Source organism: Spodoptera frugiperda, chromosome 25 (assembly GCF_023101765.2).
Source record: "Spodoptera frugiperda isolate SF20-4 chromosome 25, AGI-APGP_CSIRO_Sfru_2.0, whole genome shotgun sequence".
NCBI classification, from domain to species: domain Eukaryota; kingdom Metazoa; phylum Arthropoda; class Insecta; order Lepidoptera; family Noctuidae; genus Spodoptera; species Spodoptera frugiperda.
The window spans coordinates 3,326,171-3,346,456 of record NC_064236.1 but is presented as its reverse complement, the minus strand read 5'-3'; the positions used below and the strand labels follow the sequence as shown (position 1 = coordinate 3,346,456).

Below are 20,286 nucleotides of genomic sequence, written 5' to 3'. Positions count from 1 at the left end.
GACTGTCTCTAAACAATGCATGCAGTTGTGTGATTAGTAAGTTATTTTTTTCCTTTACTGTTTCTCCTTTTTGTATTCGTTTTATTTGTACTATTTATCTTTTATGGTTTTATTATTTTGTGTCGAATTTAATTTAGTACCGTATATTAAATGTATAACGCTTTGGTTTGATGAATGTAATGTCATACTATTTTACTTTAAATAAATAAATAATAAACACGTTCATAAAACTTTCATTGAACATTTTGAGAAGGAAAATGTGCACGTACTGCGCTACTGTAGTGTGGGTAACAGTATGTTTGGTCACGTGGGCAGCGAACGCTTTCCTAGAGTACGTAGGGCCTTCATACTCGTGTAACGAACGGAGTGGTACATTCAACACTTTTTTGTCACAGGTGCTTTTTCCACGGCTCGCCTGTAGCTAGGCAACGTCGCGGCCCGCGTGCCCGTGCCCCCGGGTACTGAAGTACCCGCGATCCCGTGCTCGCGTGCCCGGTTAATTGGATGTATTGTTACCAACTCAAAGGGTAACTTTCTAATTTGTGTGGGTTCGCGAAAGACAGAATTTAAAAAATTATAGGTTATTACGTAATGCCGAGTAAAGTCAATATTTTAAGGGTCATTTCTGTTTACGTTTTAGTCGTTTGAAGGACTTGAGTTGAGCGTGAATTAAGTTTCCGCATAGTAACAGTTTGCGGAGAAAATTTTTCTTCCGGGTTTTAATACTCGTAGTTTTCAGTTCACAATCAGTACATACGTTTTATTTATCTAATCTATACGTGAAGGCTTATTATTTTCTAAATGGGCGGTCCATAATGACAGGCAGAAATTACTTCTCAATTGTTTTGTTTACAACATAAAAACCTCTGTAGATGCGATTCAATAATGAAAGACGCTTTGTTTTACGATGCTTTTCCACCAGATTGTGCTATGTGCGCTACGAGTATGTAATAGCTAAGCTTTTTTTATGAAACATAAAGCCGATAAACAAGCAGACGTATCACCTGACGATAAGCAATCGCCGCCGCCCATGGACACTTAAAACACCAGAGGCGATACAAGTGTGTTGCGGGTTTTTGGGGATTAGCAATTTACGGGTTGTTGTTCGGGAATCGGGGATTGGGAAGGGAGGAATTAGGCCTCCGGTAACCTCACTCACACAACGCAAGCGTTATTTCACGTCGGCCTATTCGTGCCGAAGCATGGTTCTCCCACACTTAAAAACAATGTGACTGTTTCCACTGATACTAAGCTATGTAGCTATCCGTAGCACGCATCTTTCCATATAGTCATAGCTTAGCTCATACTTAAGAATAGCTTAGCTGAGTCCATTGCCACCAATAAAAAAAAAATGGTGGCAGTGGACTCAGCTAAGCTATTCAGTCCATTGCCACCAATGTTAAGCTATGTGTACCAATGCCGGCCTGATCTAGTTATTTTAGAGATTGGCGTGTAAAAGTGTTATCTTGTAACCTATTTACAAAAATAAATATCATTTATCATTATTCATCAATGATTGGTGGAGGCCAAACGCATCCACAGCAACGTAGCATATCTCAGGAGGAAAATCACCCTATGTTATCAGGCAAGTAGTTGCAAGGCTTATAAAATAAAAAAACTACTTGACCAATTTTAATCAAATATGATCCAAACAAATATTCCACGTCGAATAAAAACGAATCATGTACATAGGTTCATAAAACTCAGCGCAATGAATGCATATAGAAAAAAAATACTGGCTAAATTGACCACCTCCTCATTTTTTGGAAACTCGCTATTGGCCAAACTGATTATGATGAGGTTTTTGGGAAAGGGGTTTGTAACATTTAGGAACAGATTTTAGTACCTATATCAACAGACTATATTTATCATTAAAAAAAAAATTTGATGTGGTCAATATATTTTCTGGCCTATAACATTAAATTATGCTAAATAAATCATTGTGCCGATAGTCGTATCTGCCAATAGCTTCATAGCCAAAAGCCTCGACCAACACCTGAGTAGACTAACGTTAGACGGTTGGATCAAGAGCCTGATGCAGAAGACTGTACTTCTGGACACAGCGCGTGTTGTCCGGAAATTCTTTCATTCTCTTGAGCCCTGACCGGTAGCTTCATTCCGTAGATTTATCCCGTTACTGGTGGGCTACTGCTTTTTATATTTTTAAATGTTTTTTTTTCTAATTAAATATTTAAAAATGTAATCAACAAGTATGGTAAATAAATAAATGAGAATGAATATGCTAATATGTCAATAAGACGAAGTACTCACAAGGAAGACGGTTTCCTCTTCCGCGTGGCGCTGGCTGGCGCGTGCAGGGGCACGGACGGCGCCGCCAGCCCCGCCTCGCAGCCAGACATCTCGTAGCTGTCCGAATTGCTGTAAAGCCAAGAGGAGTCGTTAGCAAGTCACGTGCATCGTGTGATGCGTGCTTACCGGACGCCGTACCTGGTCGAACCGGCATTGGGTGGCACGCTGCGCGCCCTCCTAGGTGCAGATCCAAATCCAATCAGGCTATCCAAGTCATCCATGTGCAATCCTACTGATAAGTCTGGCTCTGTTAAGGTTTTTGGTATCAGCGTCTGGTCGAGGTCGTTGTAGGAATCTACCAGCATGAAAAAGCTTTCATCGTCCCACACGAAGTCATCCATGGCTAAATTCTTATACTTTCCTCAAAAAATGCGACTGCCCCGAGAAGTGATCGCGGCCAAACTGTGGTGGATTCGTCGCTCATTACCCATGTAGGGGTGACATTCCGATTGCGACACAGGAAAAGCTCGCGAAATTGCGGTAACGTACCTTCTATTACATACCGGCCAATTGTTTCAAACTTTACATTTATGAACAAGCAATTGCCCGAGAATTCGCTCGTGTGAAATATTTAATTTGGGCAGAATAAGAATCGAAAGATTTTGTGACTAAGAGTAGATGTCATCATCCCTACTGGCGGCAGAATGAATAAAATAGTCAATAATCGATAATGCTTACTAATGTGACGTCTTTCGTTTGCGGGGGTCATGGTGGTGTTGATGCGACGACTGCTGCATGGCAGGCTGGTGCGGGGCGTGCGCGAGCGTGCCGGTGGACTCCGCGCAGGCGCCCGCGCCGCCGCCCGCGCCCGCCGTCAGCTCATACGCCGGCGCCGCGCTCGCGCCGGCCCTGTACAAACAAGTCCTATGGTAAATAGCCACTCCTGCAAACTTACATTTTTCAGCAATGGAGAAAATAGAGATTTACTAGTCACTAGATATGCATTTAAGTGTTGCATCACTTAGCTACGGGAGCGCAGTTTCTCTGTTTCTGCTGCTCGCTCTTATTATTGAGTTAGCGCGTTCAAACAGACAAACTCTTCAGCTTTGTATATTAGTACGTATAGATATGGTACAGTATACATACTAGTACCACCAAAAAAATACGGTAAAACATCGACCATTGGTCTTTTATACCCTTTTAAGTAGCTTTATACATGAGTAAGTTTCGTTGACAATTTGTACGATAGGCTTGAAACCATTAGTTTGTGTGAAATAATACTTTAGTTACGTGTGTACGCCTTTTATCCCCGAAGGGGCAGGCAGTGGTGAACCACTTCACATTACGGCACGTAATGCCGCTATACAATGTTCATCCACTTTTCACCATTTGTGTTATAAGTCCCATGTAATAGGGGCCTATTGCCATATTTTTTTAATTAGTCAGACACCGACCGATGCTATTATATTAGGAGATTACCAAACTTCCCAAAATCGGTAATCACGAAATCAATGTACTTAATACAATTTAGCAACTATCGTAATAGCAGACTAATGCCTTTTTAGGGAACAGAGAGTAAAGTTCCCTAAGAAAAGGAGGATCCTCCGACCAGGCGAGGTGATCAGCCTGCCGGGCTTTCTGCCCAACTGTTGTTCGTTGGGATTTTCTATCCGTGTTAATTCGCATGCAAACTTAATATGTGCGATGCAGGATATTTGTGACGTCATCCATTGATTTGCTCGTCGATAGTCTATGTGCGACTTCTGTCATCTGTCACTTGTCAATGTGTCGCCACATCACTCCCCCCCAAGACCGGAGGTCGATCCTGTTGAGACGGCTGTCGATGCTTGAGATGAGCGGTGCCAGAGCCAGTGTAGAATGTCCCTAGTTCCAGTGAGTCGGAACTGTGCCGCTGAATGCCCAGTGAGTCGGGTGAGCGGTGCAGGGTGATACTCCAGTGAGTCGGAGTAGTGAGGCTCGGAGTGTCCCACGGTGAGTCGGGGAATTGATGCTGCGAGGGTAGGTGCGTAGTGGCTGGCGTCTGCGTTGACGGGAGGAAGACGTCCTCAGACCGTGTGCAGAGAGTGCTGTGCCTAGACGCTGATGAGGCCGTAGGGAAGAACCAGGCTGCATATCTTCGATGTAGCATGTGGTGGTCCCTGATGAGGCCGAGGATGCTGGTTGGCTGCGACTTGATTACCGCTCGGCGGAGAAGTGATGGGTGAGGGAGATGGCAATGAGGGTGACGGTGCTGATCTGCTCCGTGAAGGTTGGTTTCAATCACGTCGGGGTCACCACTTTAGGGAACAGAGAGTAAAGTTCCCTAAGAAAAGGAGGATCCTCCGCCCAGGCGAGGTGATCAGCCTGGCGGGCTTTCTGCCCGACTGTTGTTCGTTGGGATTTTCTATCCGTGTTAATTCGCATGCAAACTTAATATGTGCGATGCAGGATATTTGTGACGTCATCCATTGATTTGCTCGTCGATAGTCTATGTGCGACTTCTGTCATCTGTCACTTGTCAATGTGTCGCCACACCTTGTTCGTACTACGTTAGTGTAATCGCTTTGATTTTGGTCCAGAAGAGGCAGTAGAGCCACTAAACTCGACTAAAATTCTAGTATAATCCACTTTACATAGCTATAATTGTGCAACAAGAAAATGTGGCTTATATTACACAAACCTGCAATCCTTGCAAAGCTGTTCACAGCTAATATTACTTATGTGGCGACACTCTGACAAGTGACAGATGACAGTAGTCGCACATAGACTATCGACGAGCAAATCAACGGATGACGTCATAAGTATCCTGCATCGCACATACGAAGTTTACATGCGAATTAACACGGATAGAAAATCCCAACGAACAACAGTTGGGCAGAAAGCCCGCCAGGCTGATCACCTCGCCTGGTCGGAGGATCCTCCTTTTCTTAGGGAACTTTACTCGCTGTTCCCTAAAGTGATGCTGTTCGTCATCCTTATCGCCATCTCCCTCACCCATCACTTCTCCGCTGAGCGGTAATCAAGTCGCAGCCAACCAGCATCCTCGGCCTCATCAGGGACCACCACACGCTACATCGAAGATATGCAGCCTGGTTCTTCCCTACGGCCTCATCAGCGTCTAGGCACAGCACTCTGCACACGGTCTGAGGACGTCTTCCTCCCGTCAACGCAGACGCCAGCCACTACGCGCCTATCCTCGCAGCATCAATTCCCCGACTCACCGTGGGACACTGCGAGCTTCACTACTCCGACTCACTGGAGTATCACCCTGCACCGCTCACCCGACTCACTGGGTATTCGGCGGCACAGTTCCGACTCACTGGAACTAGGGATATTCTACACTGGCTCTGGCACCGCCCATCTCAAGCATCGACAGCCGTCTCAACAGGATCGACCTCCGGTCTTGGGGGAGTGATGTGGCGACACTCTGACAAGTGACAGATGACAGTAGTCGCACATAGACTATCGACGAGCAAATCAACGGATGACGTCATAAGTATCCTGCATCGCACATACGAAGTTTACATGCGAATTAACACGGGTAGAAAATCCCAACGAACAACAGATGGGCAAAGCCCGCCAGGCATGATCACCTCGCCTGGTCGGAGGATCCTCCTTTGTTTAGGGAACTTTACTCTCTGTTCCCTAAACTTATTACGTCATTAATAAATATTATTATTTGTAGATCGGCTGACAGACAAATATATTGAATTGACTTTAATGTAGTATAGCTTCAAAACTGCAGTATAAGTAAAATGATAAATACTATATACACTGCCCGGTGCTCTCATTTCCCGTGCGTACGGGGCGTCGCGTTCCGCGCGCGTCTCAATGAGCATCAGACCACTACAGATGGGGCCCTAGCTGCCTAGCGGATTTACCGGAGATCCGGTTCGAAAAGCTGAAGTAGGACTGTTCCTACTTCAGCTTTTTTAGGTTTAGTCAGTAAGAGTCTGCCACTCCCTCTCGCTATGGCATGATTTTCCCCCTCAAAAAAGTGCTCTCATTTGAAGAAAAAACTCATAATAGTGTGGTTGATAAGGTATGGAAATTGAAAATCTATTTAGTCCATCAATTACATAATGAAACATATACCTAGACCTATACTTTATTTTGTAATATCGATACGGATACTAAGATTTACACCACTCCTAAGTTTAAATCCTCGCCTTTAAAGGTCGCTATACCACTCAGTATAAAATATGCTAAATCGTGACGTCACACGATATTTCCAACCAATGCAGAAATACGTATCTAATGTTATAGACTTATATACCAGACGGACATTTAAATATTTGTAGACATTAAAGTATCATTTAGGAAACTACCTATACCTATAAATATAATAGATATTTATTAGTTTGTATCTTTTTTAATAAACAATAGGGTATTTATTACACCCTTTCTGCATCTCAATTCAATCCTACGCTGATCATGAACTAAAAAATTACTAAATTCTTATTTAATCGATAAGTGCATTAGAAATAAAAAAGATTTTTTAGAATTTAAACTTAGGCGCGAATAGTTTAGTTAGTAGGACCGACATGGAGATGTCGCTCCCTCATGACGTCAGGACGCCAGTCAACAGCAAGTCGTCGCGAAGAATGCAATTTAAACTATCAGCACCAACACTTCAACAGCACTCGAACGAATTACTTTGCCAGGACGGACGCTGTTTATGTTACGATATGACATAATAACATAGCGGCTACCGTTTCGCTTAGCAAAATAACAGATAAAAAAAGAAAACTTTGAAATGAATTGTAAAATTATTTCATTCATTTATGTACTGCAAGTAATATTTTCCGACTTTATTATAACTTTCGTGAGACATACTAAATTAATTATTATGTTATCGGCTTACTCACGTAACTGTTTGACGAGGAAGTCGACTAGTTTCAATCCATCTTAGAGGCTCATATTCATAAGCAACATTCCGCGACACACGACGCGGCGATTGTCGCGCTGCTACTCCGGGATATGAGCCACAAGATGGCTTGAAACTAGTCGAGTTGCTCGTATAATTAATTTTCCGACTTGTTATTGACGAAACTGTCTCAATTGTATATTAATTAACTCAAATGAGAGTAAAATGCCCTGTTCATTTATCAGTTCCGTGTACCCCATGGCGATAGTTGAGCTGTCCGCACGATTACACGGGTATATCAGATGTCAGGTTAGACATTTCAATTAAGCGTTCGAATCGGTGGATCTTGTCCGAGTCAATGAAAATCGCTGTTTTAATTGGAACAAAAGCTCTCTACCAGATTATAGCCGCTGTGTGTGTTGTGTGTCGCTAGCCAGGGTATGGATTATCAACGCAGACGGCATCTATTTCACTAGTTGCTTGCTAAAAACAACTACACAACGTCACGCCTTTCATCCCGAAGGCGTAGGCAGAGGTGCACATTACGGCACGTAATGCCGCTATACAATGTACACCCAGTTTTTTCACCATTGGTGTTATAAGTCCCGTGTAATAGGGGGCGAGCCTTTTGCCAAATGCTGCTGGTTGCTTGCTGAGCTATGTTAAGGGTATACATTAGATATGTACAATGTACAGATGTGTGCCTGCCGCGGACACACCAGAATACCGTCATTTCATTCGTTAAGTTATTTACAACCCTGCAGGTTGGAGTACGAACTTCGCTTAGTCATCTTTTTTACTTCTGAAATCCTTCATGGATTCCCCTCGCATGAGGAGGATGAAGCGGACTGACTGACTGACGCACGCCACCAAGGAATCATCATAAACAAAAAAAAAAGGATTATTTGAAGTTGTTCCAAAAGTCGTTGGAAATATAATATAACTAAGATATCCCGGTAAACTTCGTATCGCCTCAAACATCGTTTTCTCACTCCACAAATAATTGAAGATCAAAATTAGTCAAATCGGTTTAGCCGTTCTCGAGTTTTAGCGAGACTAACAAACAGAAATTCATTTTTATATATAAGAAGAAGAAGAAGATTAAATTGTGTAATTTCAGTCAAAGTCTTTGGACTGATCTGATAAATAACGTAACATACGTAAATCTGTGAGTAGCTCCTTATAACTTACGTAACACAGAAACAGCATTTTCAATGAAGTTCTTTTTGCTCTTTGGTTGGGTTTTGTTTAAAAATCTTTATCAAAGGTTACGTATTCCCTTGGCGGCGCGGCGTGGGTTATGACTAGCGAGAAATACTAACTTCAACTATTAAATAAGTACTCAGTTACGTACTGACTTACGCTACGTTCAATTGAAGCACTATAAGATATTTTCTTCCCTCAAGTTCAAAGTGTTGGAGATCCATGCTTCGGCAGGTATGGACCGGCTCGACCGGAGTGATACCACGTCCTCATAGAAAGCCGACGTGAAACAACGCTAGTGTTGTGTTTCGTCGTGTGAGTGAGGTTACCGGAAGCCTAATTAACCTTCTTCTCAATCCCCGATTCCCCAATAACCTTTAAATTCCTAACCCCCCAAAGGCCGGCAACGTACTTGTAACGCCTCTGGTGTTTCGGGTGTTCATGGGAGGCAACGATTGCTTGCCATCAGGTGATGCGTCTGTTCGTTTTCCGGCTTAAAAGGTTCCCAATAGTGTGGTTGAACTGATTAATATTTTAGTCCACTTATTTGAGATATCATTGTCTCCATAATATTTCGCGAATAGGTAGGCATGTGAAGAGCAATGCCATGCACAAAATAATCTTAGAACATCTCGGAATAAACGGCATAATTAAGGAAGGCACTTTAGATTTGTAGATCAAAGACTTGAAGTAAGAAGAAGGCTGAGGTTTTAGGTTTGTATCCTCGGAGCTGCAAACATGCTAACTGCGGGAACCGGGGTGCTCTAAGGAGTAAGAACGGGTTGGTTTTTTATTCAATAAGAGTCTGACGCTCTCTCACCTCACCCAAGTGGGAGAAGTCATTGGATGATACCCCTCCAAAAATGCCATGAATTTGCGAGTCTGACTCATCAATTAGGTCACAGGTATGTACATGGCATCATAATGCAATACAATAAAACATCATATGCTTTAACTTGTTTCTTAGAGAAGCAGCAGCGCCAAGTTTCATCATTCACATTTCATTTTCAGGCAACTTAATTAAAAATTCTACCTAGAAATGTAAATATAATACTGAATACTTATTACAAATCGATGTAATCGAACAGCTGGGGACCTATAAGCATCGGTTATGAATCATGTTTATTTCCAACAAGCCGACTGATTCACCGCATACATACTTGTATCGATGCAACTACAAGACCACTCATTGCAGTTCAGGTATAATTGAAATTGCATATACATATAGTACGCGAACCTACGTAGTAGTATGTAGATACAGTGACGTAATATTGGTGACTGGATGTGGAAGTACTTGTGTATCGTTACAAAGGTGCGTGTCACCTACTGTCCTACAGTAGCAGGGTCCTACAATCAGTTAACCGGGAGGAGCAGCCAGCTGGCAAGAGAGTATGTCAAGGAAGGGTCTTTGGGTAGATATAAATCATCATCATCAATCATCAATGAATCAGAATCTTGTGATGTTGTAGTTTTTTTTTATAAGTCTGTTGTCCTAGGTATTTTCTCGCCTTCTGGAGCTGGTCTATTTAGAGGAACCGGGGCCCCCGGTTTAAATAGTACCCTACGCTTTCTCCCTAAAAATCTAGGCGTCTTTTGAAGGTACCCCCCGTCCGCAAAAAAAATATGTACTTATAAGTGTTTTCTCACATCCTACGTTATTATAAATAGAGCATACGAGTAAAATTAAGCCCCATGGCAAAGTGTTAAACATATCATAGATGTCATATAGTTAGGTACTTATAGTATGATACACAGTACACAGGTCAGTAAACGCTGGTTCCAGTAGGTGGCACCATGCTGCGCCTGGATGAGCGCTAGAGCATGGAAATTATGATTAATTATGAAACGAGGCCTAAATACGACGCTTAAACGATGTTTACTGTATGTGAACACTGTCGTTCACGGACCTCCGAGTTTGTTTCGGCATTTCTTCTCATAGGAGTAAGTTAGGAACTGATAGGCTCGTCTAGAATTTTTGAAAATATTGAGTGGAATAGTGCTGTTGTACTCATATTTTTTTTATTTCGTTGGTTTGGGTGCACCAACTAAGCTAAGCTAACCCGTAGCTAAGCTCGTAACTTGTGTAAGTAAAGTACCACTAGTTATTAGCATTAATTCCTTAAGAGATAAGAGAGAGCTACTTAATACTCGCGACTATTAGGGACAGAAATAGTACCAAATGACCTAACCTACCTACCAAACCAACTTCGCCATAGTTTTCCTACCTGACTCCGTCTTGTAGTTGGAACTATTTAAGTTATGCAATTATGTAGTCAGTACATTCTTGTTTAACTAAACATTTTACTCAATGAACTTCATAAGTACTGAGTCACACGATTACATAATGAAATAACGGAGCATTCATTATATTATTCAAGTTTCACACAAAGTTAAACTTGGGACGAGACGAGACGGCATTGCACTGGTGGGCAGTAGCTGGAGCAGCAATTCCTAGGCCATTGAGTGCTCAGTCAATATTTGTTTGGCGGCCAAAGTACCTATGTATACTTCTAAGGCTTAGCTCGATTTCTTTGTTAGAAGTGCGAGCGCGGGGCGGGGCGCGGTGGGCGGCCGCTAGGCACGCCCCCTTGCCTGCCTCCTCAGACCACAGCTGGTAATAATAGTAGAAATAACATAATATCTACTTAGACTACAAGATTTGTCTCTAATTCTGTAAACATGAGGGATTGTAAAGTCTCCATAATTACTTGCCAACCGACGAGACGTAAGATTTGCCACTGCCACTTACGTATACGCGTAACTATAACAAAATTAACTATAGTAGTCATAATTGTAAAGTATTTAAAAACAAGCTTGTGCAGGTTAGCAGTTATGTTTATTTAAACAATACGTGTGTACAATAGTTCAGCTCAATCGGTTGTAGGAAGATAACTAATTCAAACTTTAGTTGAAAGATTCTACTTCACATACACACATCACCACCACCATCATCATCATCCACCGAAAGACCTCCACTGCTGAACAATTGCCTCATTAGTTCTCGAGAAACGTCCAACCAAGTCGATCAGTATAATTCATCTCATGCACTCTCTATTGAGATCATAAACTTAGGTATTTATGAAACATTCCTATGGAAATCCACAAAATAGGTAATCGTTTAAAAAAATATATATATTTTGTTGTAGTTTGGTACCATACACCCTAAGCCTATATTCACACATAGGCTTATTTGCATAATCTATTCAGATTTATCAAAGAGCGCTCCTGCCCGGTCTAGTTTAAATGTGCAATCCCCCAGTCGACTCTGATGACAGCCGCTAGAAGAGTAGGGGCAGTGGTAAAAGTAGGACTCGGAGCTGCAGACTGCCTAGCGGGTTACCGGGGCTCCAGCCCGAAAACCAGGAGTAGGAACGGGGTGTTTTTTAGTCAGTAAGAGTCTGACACTCCCCCTCGCCTCGCCCAAGGCGAGAAAAGTCGTTTATTGAATTTCCCCCCTCAAAAAAAAAGTGGTTAAGGTATTCTACTCTGCTATCACTCACACGGTTGGAGTTTTATGGTACAGGCCACCAAACGAGCAGACAGACACCACAAAAATCAGTATGAATTTATAAATGCGTTGCCGACCTTTTGGCGGTTAGGAATTTGAGTATTGAAGAGAATGGCATGGCGAAACACAATGCAAGCGCTGTTTGTTTCACGCCGTTCTGTGAGGATGTGGTATCGCTCGGTTCGAGCCACCCCTTTTGTGTCCAAAATCAGTAAAATATTTGTCCCAAAAAAATATAGAATATGTTCGACAACGAGACATAACACATAAGTGACAGGACTCCTACCTCGATAAACTAATGAAATACCTATTTTTACACATTTTAGGCAGTTTACCAATTCTTTCTATTATTACCCCAATCATAAATAGTTAGTTCATAAACATTGGGCAAACTAACGTACTACAGCAGGTACCTAACTACCTATTATAGTTGGAAGCAAGCACCGCTGCGGCTTCAGTGTCGCCGATCGATGGCGACGTTTGCTAACACAATAATACTAATTAATTTAACAAGCAACAATCAGCAGACGTTTTGCTCACACTACCTCCGCGAAGCCTGCTTCACGTATGAAGTAAGGCCACCGCCTCACAAACAAACTATTTCACAGAAAGTGTGAAACCTTATAACTGCCGCAGAAATTAACTTTAAATCGAACCACCTTCAACATAACTAGCGTGACAGGCCAAGTAAAACTATTCTTTATACCAGTGTGGCGACACATTGACAAGTGACAAGTGACAGATGACAGAAGTCGCACATAGACTATCGACGAGCAAATCAACGGATGACGTCATAAATATCCTGCATCGCACATACGAAGTTTACATGCGAATTGACACGGATAGAAAATCCCAACGAACAACAGTTGGGCAGAAAGCCCGCCAGGCATCACCTCGCCTGGTCGGAGGATCCTCCTTTTCTTAGGGAACTTTACTCTCTGTTCCTAAAGTGGTGACCCCGACGTGATTAAAAGCGACCTTCACGGAGCAGATCAGCACCGTCATCCTTATCGCCATCTCCCTCAACCATCACTTCTCCGCTGGGCGGTAATCAAGTCGCAGCCAACCAGCATCCTCGGCCTCATCAGGGACCACCACACGCTGCATCGAAGATATGCAGCCTGGTTCTTCCCTACGGCCTCATCAGCGTCTAGGCACAGCACTCTGCACACGGTCTGAGGACGTCTTCCTCCCGTCAACGCAGACGCCAGCCACTACGCACCTACCCTCGCAGCATCAATTCCCCGACTCACCGTGGGACACTGCGAGCCTCACTACTCCGACTCACTGGAGTATCACCCTGCACCGCTCACCCGACTCACTGGACATTCAGCGGCACAGTTCCGACTCACTGGAACTAGGGACATTCTACACTGGCTCTGGCACCGTCAAGCATCGACAGCCGTCTCACCAGGATCGACCTCCGGTCTTGGGGGGGAGTGATGTGGCGACACATTGACAAGTGACAAGTGACAGATGACAGAAGTCGCACATAGACTATCGACGAGCAAATCAACGGATGACGTCATAAATATCCTGCATCGCACATACGAAGTTTACACGCGAATTGAACAACAGTTGGGCAGAAAGCCCGCCAGGCATGATCACCTCGCCTGGTCGGAGGATCCTCCTTTGCTTAGGGAACTTTACTCGCTGTTCCCTAAACCAGTAACAATAAATCTGAATTTTAATTAATATAATTAATGAACACATGCGGCAACGGCAAATAACTTTTATTGGCATGGCATTTTTAATATACGAAAAAATCATAAATAAAATATCGACAAAAGGGATACCTAATTAGAATAAAATCCTGTATTAATGTATACAGTTAATACCAGTAATTTATACCATTTACTACTACATTATGTATGAAAATTAAGGAAGAAACTTGTAGGCGTTTTATTTATTCTCAAAGCAAAATACCTAATTCCTCACAGCCATAATAAATCTAATTATAATTTAAAATGAACATAATCGAGCATAATCTGACGAAACCATCAACTCGCCCATTTTTATTTAATGTATTGTATAACCAGTGCGCGACAAGATGAGACTTGAACGACAGTAGAATATTCACGAAATAAATAATAATAATGGTGGTTTGTCTATATGTAAGTAATATTCAGTTGTAAATTAATATGAATTACCGACATTGTTAATATTATTAATTAATAATGCATAACATTTCCTTTGTTACAAATTCCACACAGGTCTATGTCATAGTCCAGTCATTTGGTAGATAAAAAGGGGGTTACCTGGAAAGTTTTCCGGGAGGTTTGAAAATTGGTGAATTTATAGATTTGGGTATGCTCTTTTCAAATTTCAACTTTGCCACCTCGAAAACCCGCCGCTCGCGCCGCCATATTGAAAAAATGGCGCCTAAAAACGGTTTTTTATTAATATCTTACACGTACACGTGTATTGTTTGTACACAACACACATTGTTTGTACACGTGGTGGTGTAGATGAATAATACTTTGCGGCGCTCGTACGCTAAAAACTATTGATTTTATGAAAAAGTTATCAATACATAAATTGTAGGAATTTTTTTCTAGTTTAATTTTGTAGATAAATATTTTTTCGTAAAATGCGTCGATGTACAAACAATACACGTGTACAAACAATATCAATATGCGTCGGAACGGAGATATTAATAAAAAACCGTTTTTAGGCGCCATTTTTTCAATATGGCGGCGCGAGCGGCGGTTGTACGAGGTGGCAAAGTTGAAATTCGAAAAGAGCATACCCAAACCTATAAAGTCACCAATTTTCAAAACTCCCGGAAAACTTTCCAGGTAAAACTACCAAATGACTGGACTATAAGGTGAAACCGCACTAGGCACTATAGCGGAGAGGCGCGTCGCGGCACCGAAGCGGCGCGGCATTACCTAACCGCACTGTACTGCAGCGGTGCTACAGCGAGCGGAAAAAAATCTCATTTGTTGGATACCTGACGAACGAGATGGACGGAATATCCGAAGAAGTGACAGTGGTAGCTTTATTATGCGAAGAGGCAGAACAACTGCAAAGATATAAAAAACCGTCTACATGGGTGCATGATATTCCAAATTCTCGTTTTAAAGAAGGAGAATATCACACGCTTTTTCCAAGACTTTTAAGAGACCTTACACGATTCCATACTTACTTCAGGATGACAAAGGAGAAGTTTTATGAACTATTGCAAATTATTAAACCTCATATAGAATTACAGCTAGCTATGCCGCACTAGCGGCAGCGGAGCTGCGCGCCTCGACCGGAGCGGCAAAATATTCTCCGGGAGTCAACTTTGTCGCGACGCTCCGCGCTGCTTTGCTGCAGGACCGCTACAGTGCGTTTTATTCCATAATAAACAGTGGCAATTATATTTTTTTGCCGCGCCGCTCCGGTGCCGCGGCGCGCCTCTCCGCTGTAGTGCCGCGCTAGTGCGGTTTCACCTTTACTGTGATTATACCTACTAATGTCAATATTGTAACTCGTACTACTTGTACTTATTATTCTGTGCTCGTACTGCCATCATCCCGAAAAGAGCTAAGTTTACGAATAATTTTTACGTAATGTCAACTCATAGTCATACTGTCAAGTTTCTTTACGTTTTCGCCAGGGGCGCTGCTAATTTGTGAATGAACATTAACGTAACGTAACGTTTGCCGTCGAAATTCACGTAAGAGCGAGGCCCTATTTGTCCGTTGCGCTGCATTGCATCGCATCACAACACTCTACTTCCCGCTTCGTCTCTCGCCAAACCGTTACAACGTCACTCGGGACGATGCAATGATGTAATGGGGCATGTCATAAAAAATATATGGAAAACGACACAACCACGTCACAACGGACAAATGGGGCCTCAATCCAAGGGTCGCGGACGCGGACGTGCGATGCGACAAGTGCGACAGGCTGTCAGAAGTCATCGCATCGCCGTTACGCCGCCGGTAGTCAACGCGCCCGTCAATTGACCCGAGTCATCGAAAATTAAAATATGCGTACACAGTAAACGAGAGTACTTAAGTACTTAAGTACTCAATATGGCCGCACGCAAACCATAGGGACCATAACATTAGTGCAAGCAGTATTATTAGCATTCCGGAGCTGCGGACAACGTTAAAGGTTACCGGGGCTCCTGCTCAAAGAAAGCTGGAGAAGGATCGGGGTGGTTTTTAGTCAGTAAGAGTCTGACACTCCACCCGCCTCACCCAAGGCGGGAGAAGTCATTGGATGATTTTCCCCCCTCAAAAAACAAAGTATTGTTAGCATAGTGTGCATTACAATCTCAATTCACAGTAGGTATCGGTAGGTCAGTTGGCCATGTTTTCACGCCTGCCTCAGACTCATATCCTTATCACTCGGCTCGGTCCACCGTTGGAAATAATTGGAATGCTGGCCAAGGGGACCTTACCGTCACTGACTTTAGTAGTAAGGTACGATTACGTCTGCGCAATACGTAATACTTTATATACCACGCAGCTATGCTACGTAAGTTAGTATTCCGTAGCAAATAGGATTATAGCCTTTACTTATAAATCTGTTTTAATCAGTGTTACTATTACAGTTTCTAGTGCGTACGTCATAGCAGAGATTTAGGATGATTTTCCACCAGAGATGTGCTAAGCTACGTTTCTGTAGATGCGTTTGGCTTCCACCATTCATATTCATTGGTACACATAGCTTAGCACTGGTGGAAACGGACTCAGCTAAGATATGTTTTTTTTTATATGGACAGATGCGTGCTATGGATGTGTGCTATGGATAGCTTCCTTACTATCGATACCTTGCATTTTCAAGCCGCGCATCTTTCCCGCACACTCCGCACAGCTATATAGCTTCACAGCTCACATAATTTCACAGCTTAGTTATAACATCTTCGTGGCAAAGCTACATAGCATAACTCTGTTAGAAAAGCACCATTACTATCGGTAAAAAATAAACAGCCTGTCCTTCAAGTGTGAGTAACCACTAAACAGGTTCAAAGTGCGGGTGAATTAAACTGCTAGCAACAAGCAATGACTGTGCGATGCACACAATCACACACATGCACAATGCACATACATTCGGCGCTAGCTCTCGGATGTGGGTCACCGCGAATAATGTGCACTAGGAGTTCGCACCGGTTGGCAACTCAATCGCCCCGGAGTTCAATCACTTTTGTTACATCTCCACATACATCTATTGCTCTATACAAATCATACTGATTTCATATTTGGGTCAAGCATCCTATCGTAGCTATGGATGAATGCATTTTCAAGCGGACTACATTATCACACGACGGTTATTCTCCAGGTTAACGGAGTTCTTCTTCAGGTTAACGGACTTTCTTCTAAACTATTTATTAGAAACAAAATTTTGGACATTTCGGACAGCCGTCCCTCACCGTGACGTGATTGCCATATTTTTCCCAAAAAATGTACATATTTCTGTAGCCTAGCCAGTTAACATTAGAATTATAAACAGGTACAATAAATATAATTTTTGGTGATTATTTTACGAATACGGATAAGAACCCTTCGTGCGCGAACCAGACGGTCTTTATCCTACTATTGTCGTACAATCAAGTTTCTGTGTAACCGGACCATTGCATTGGAGACCACTTGACAGCTGGGCATGTACTTGAAGTAATGTATCTGAGAGCAAAATGGAAGAAGCGTCCGTTAGCTGTTGCTAGTTGCCTTGGCTCCAATAACTCGGTCAATGATCGTGTGATGCTCACATAATACAATCATCGTGGTCCACGGCACTGCTGCATAGATGCACAGGCATAGCGGACACAGAGTAGTCACCAATCACTTTGTTACTCCATCCTTAATTATGATACATATGAAGTACCTACCTACATCCTATTTCATTCAATTTTATTGTATTGCCATAATTACCCAGGTAGATAACTAGTACCTATATACCTAGTACTTGAGTTCCCACAATTGCCACACCACAATGTCGACTAGACAAGCTATATTAATAGATAAATAGTAAATAAACAAACAGATTGTGATTTGTGACGCACGCGGAACCACTCAGTGGCATCGTGTCATCGTGTTGCACATCACAAAGCGCAGAGTTCACACATACATAGTATTATGTATGATGCACATGATTGAGCGACCCTATCCGGAATAGGGATGATGACGGGGCATGAAAAATAAAAATCTATTTAGTCCATCTGTTAGGAAATGAAAAAATATTAGACACGTATTTTTTTATTTTGTCATATGAGATTGTATATTGATAGAAGTATTGTATACTTAGATAAAACGATCATCAAAGTTTAGGAGTAGGAGCAAATACGTCATTTCTACATATAAAATGTACCTAGAAGTGACGTCAAGTGAAATTTCAAATCGATATATCTTGGAAAGTATTTGTTTTCATAAGAAAATAAAAAATACGTGTGTAAAACGATATTTTAAAATAATCTACAAGACGGACATTAAAATAAAATTTAGTCAGCTACCCTATAGTTCTTTAATCTTCGTTTATTCTGATTTGATATTAATTACCTAACTTTACCTAAGTATGCAAAGAATGGAATTTACTAGGTACTTGTATTATTCCATGTCACACAAGGATATACGTCATGTTGCGCTGACATAATGAAAATAGGTACTTAATGCACATGCAATTATTATTATTGTAACAATGTAATTGAATACCGCAATAATTTTGCTTATTCACAAAAATATTAGGTAGGTATAGATAGATACTATGATTAGTAGTATGTTTATGTACCTAATATTTTAGTATCTATAGATAATATTTTACCAATGCTATTCATTGAGAATTAATGACATGCACGGTGATTTGGCGACCGGCTACCGTGCAACATGTAGATTTCATTCTCGCATGTAGGTATTATGTGTGTTTGGGTGTCTTGTGTAGGTATGTGAAATTGTTTATAATTTGTAAACGCACTTACAACATAATACAGAACAAAATTTTTAATATCTGTTCTGTATTATGTCAATACGAATATAAGCTAGCTTTGGGGCACAGAAAACCATTTTTTTAGATTTTCCTTGTAAGCACTAGTCGCATGGCTTACGCCACATGCCGATATTACCTCTTCGTGAATTACAAATACTATTTAAACACGGAATACTACTATAAGTTCGTACTCTTTTTGGAAGTTTTTTTTTTTATCATAGTTCACCAGTTGTTTTAGTTTTAAACATTTTATTTCTATGTTTATTTAGCGAGACAGAACCATTTTGTTTCGGGACAAAAACGATATTATCACGGTGTACAACAATTTTGGTACCTTTGCACCCCCCTCCGCGTGACCCTCGTATTTCGTTTCTTGGTAAAGCAATGTGACAATGAAATCCGAGTATCGCTGACGATGTTATTTCGTTACTTATTACTTAGAATAAAAACGCCAATTAAAACTTCCAATTCTTTCACCTTCGTTCAATAAGTATTTGTTACATTCCGAACTCGTTTAGACATCCTGGTAACTATTTACAGATTTAATTGATTTGAGAAGTAATAATGAAGGGGTGACCAAGGTGACAGAGGGAGCCGGGGGTGGTAGCGGGTGGTAGTGGATGGCAGTGGGCCGCAGGGCTGTGACATTGACAGCGTGTAACGAGGTGTTATTACCTCATTAATACTATTTAATTTACGCAACTGGTTTGCAACGTAACTAACGTTCCTAAGGTCTCGTTTACAGCGGTTTTACTCGAGCTTCGCCTATAAAAACCGGCCAAGTGCGAGTCGGACTCGCCCATGAAGGGTTCCGTAGCAGCAAGTAGATGACATAATATAAAAGTTGTAAAATAACTTGGTTTTACATAGTGTTTGTATGAACGACAAAGTTATATTTGCGGTTTTTGAAAATGTTTTATTTCTCAAAAACTAATAATGATATCTCGTTCAAACTAATTTTCGTTGTTAGTTTCCATTGAAATCTACAGCATAATTTTTTTTCACTTTTCTCACTCTCTTATTTTAAAAGTTAGAGGGGGGGGACACTCATTTTTCCACTTTGGAAGCGTCTAACTTTCAAACGATTGATTTTGACGAAAAGTGGTTTTAGGAACCTTAATGTCTTTTTTAAAGACCTATCCATAGACACCCATCACGGATATGTTAGCTGAAAAAAAATTTTTTTTTGAATCAGTTCCATTTCCATGTATGGAGTGCCCCCCTTTAATTTTAAAATTTATTGATTTTTATTCAAAATTCGAATTGCGGTTACCGAAATACATCATACTACAAAGTTTCAACTATATAGGCCCAACAGTTTCGGAAATAAATGGCTGTGACATACGGACGGACAGACAGACAGACATGACGAATCTATAAGGGTTCCGTTTTTTGCCATTTGGCTACGGAACCCTAAAAACGGGGGAGGAACGGGGTGGTTTTTAGTCAGTAAGAGTCTGACACTCACTCTCGCGTCGATCAAGGCGGGAGATCATCTTTATCAAAGTCAAGATCTTCCCACCTTAAAAAAAAGCGTCACTCG

General features: G+C 41.7%; 1 protein-coding gene across 6 annotated transcripts in view; it reads right to left on the bottom strand.

The window, feature by feature from the left end:
* The window catches only part of LOC118268768 (protein cycle), a 48,555-nt gene that overhangs the window by 9,733 nt on the left and 18,536 nt on the right, over window positions 1–20,286 (bottom strand). For all 6 annotated transcript variants that reach the window (XM_035583465.2, XM_035583450.2, XM_035583424.2 and 3 more), the window contains 2 exons: window positions 2,989–3,159; window positions 2,272–2,379 (listed from right to left, as the gene is read on the bottom strand). In XM_035583465.2, coding sequence (XP_035439358.1) covers window positions 2,272–2,379; window positions 2,989–3,159 — 279 coding nt within the window. The remainder of the gene's footprint in view (window positions 1–2,271; window positions 2,380–2,988; window positions 3,160–20,286) is intronic.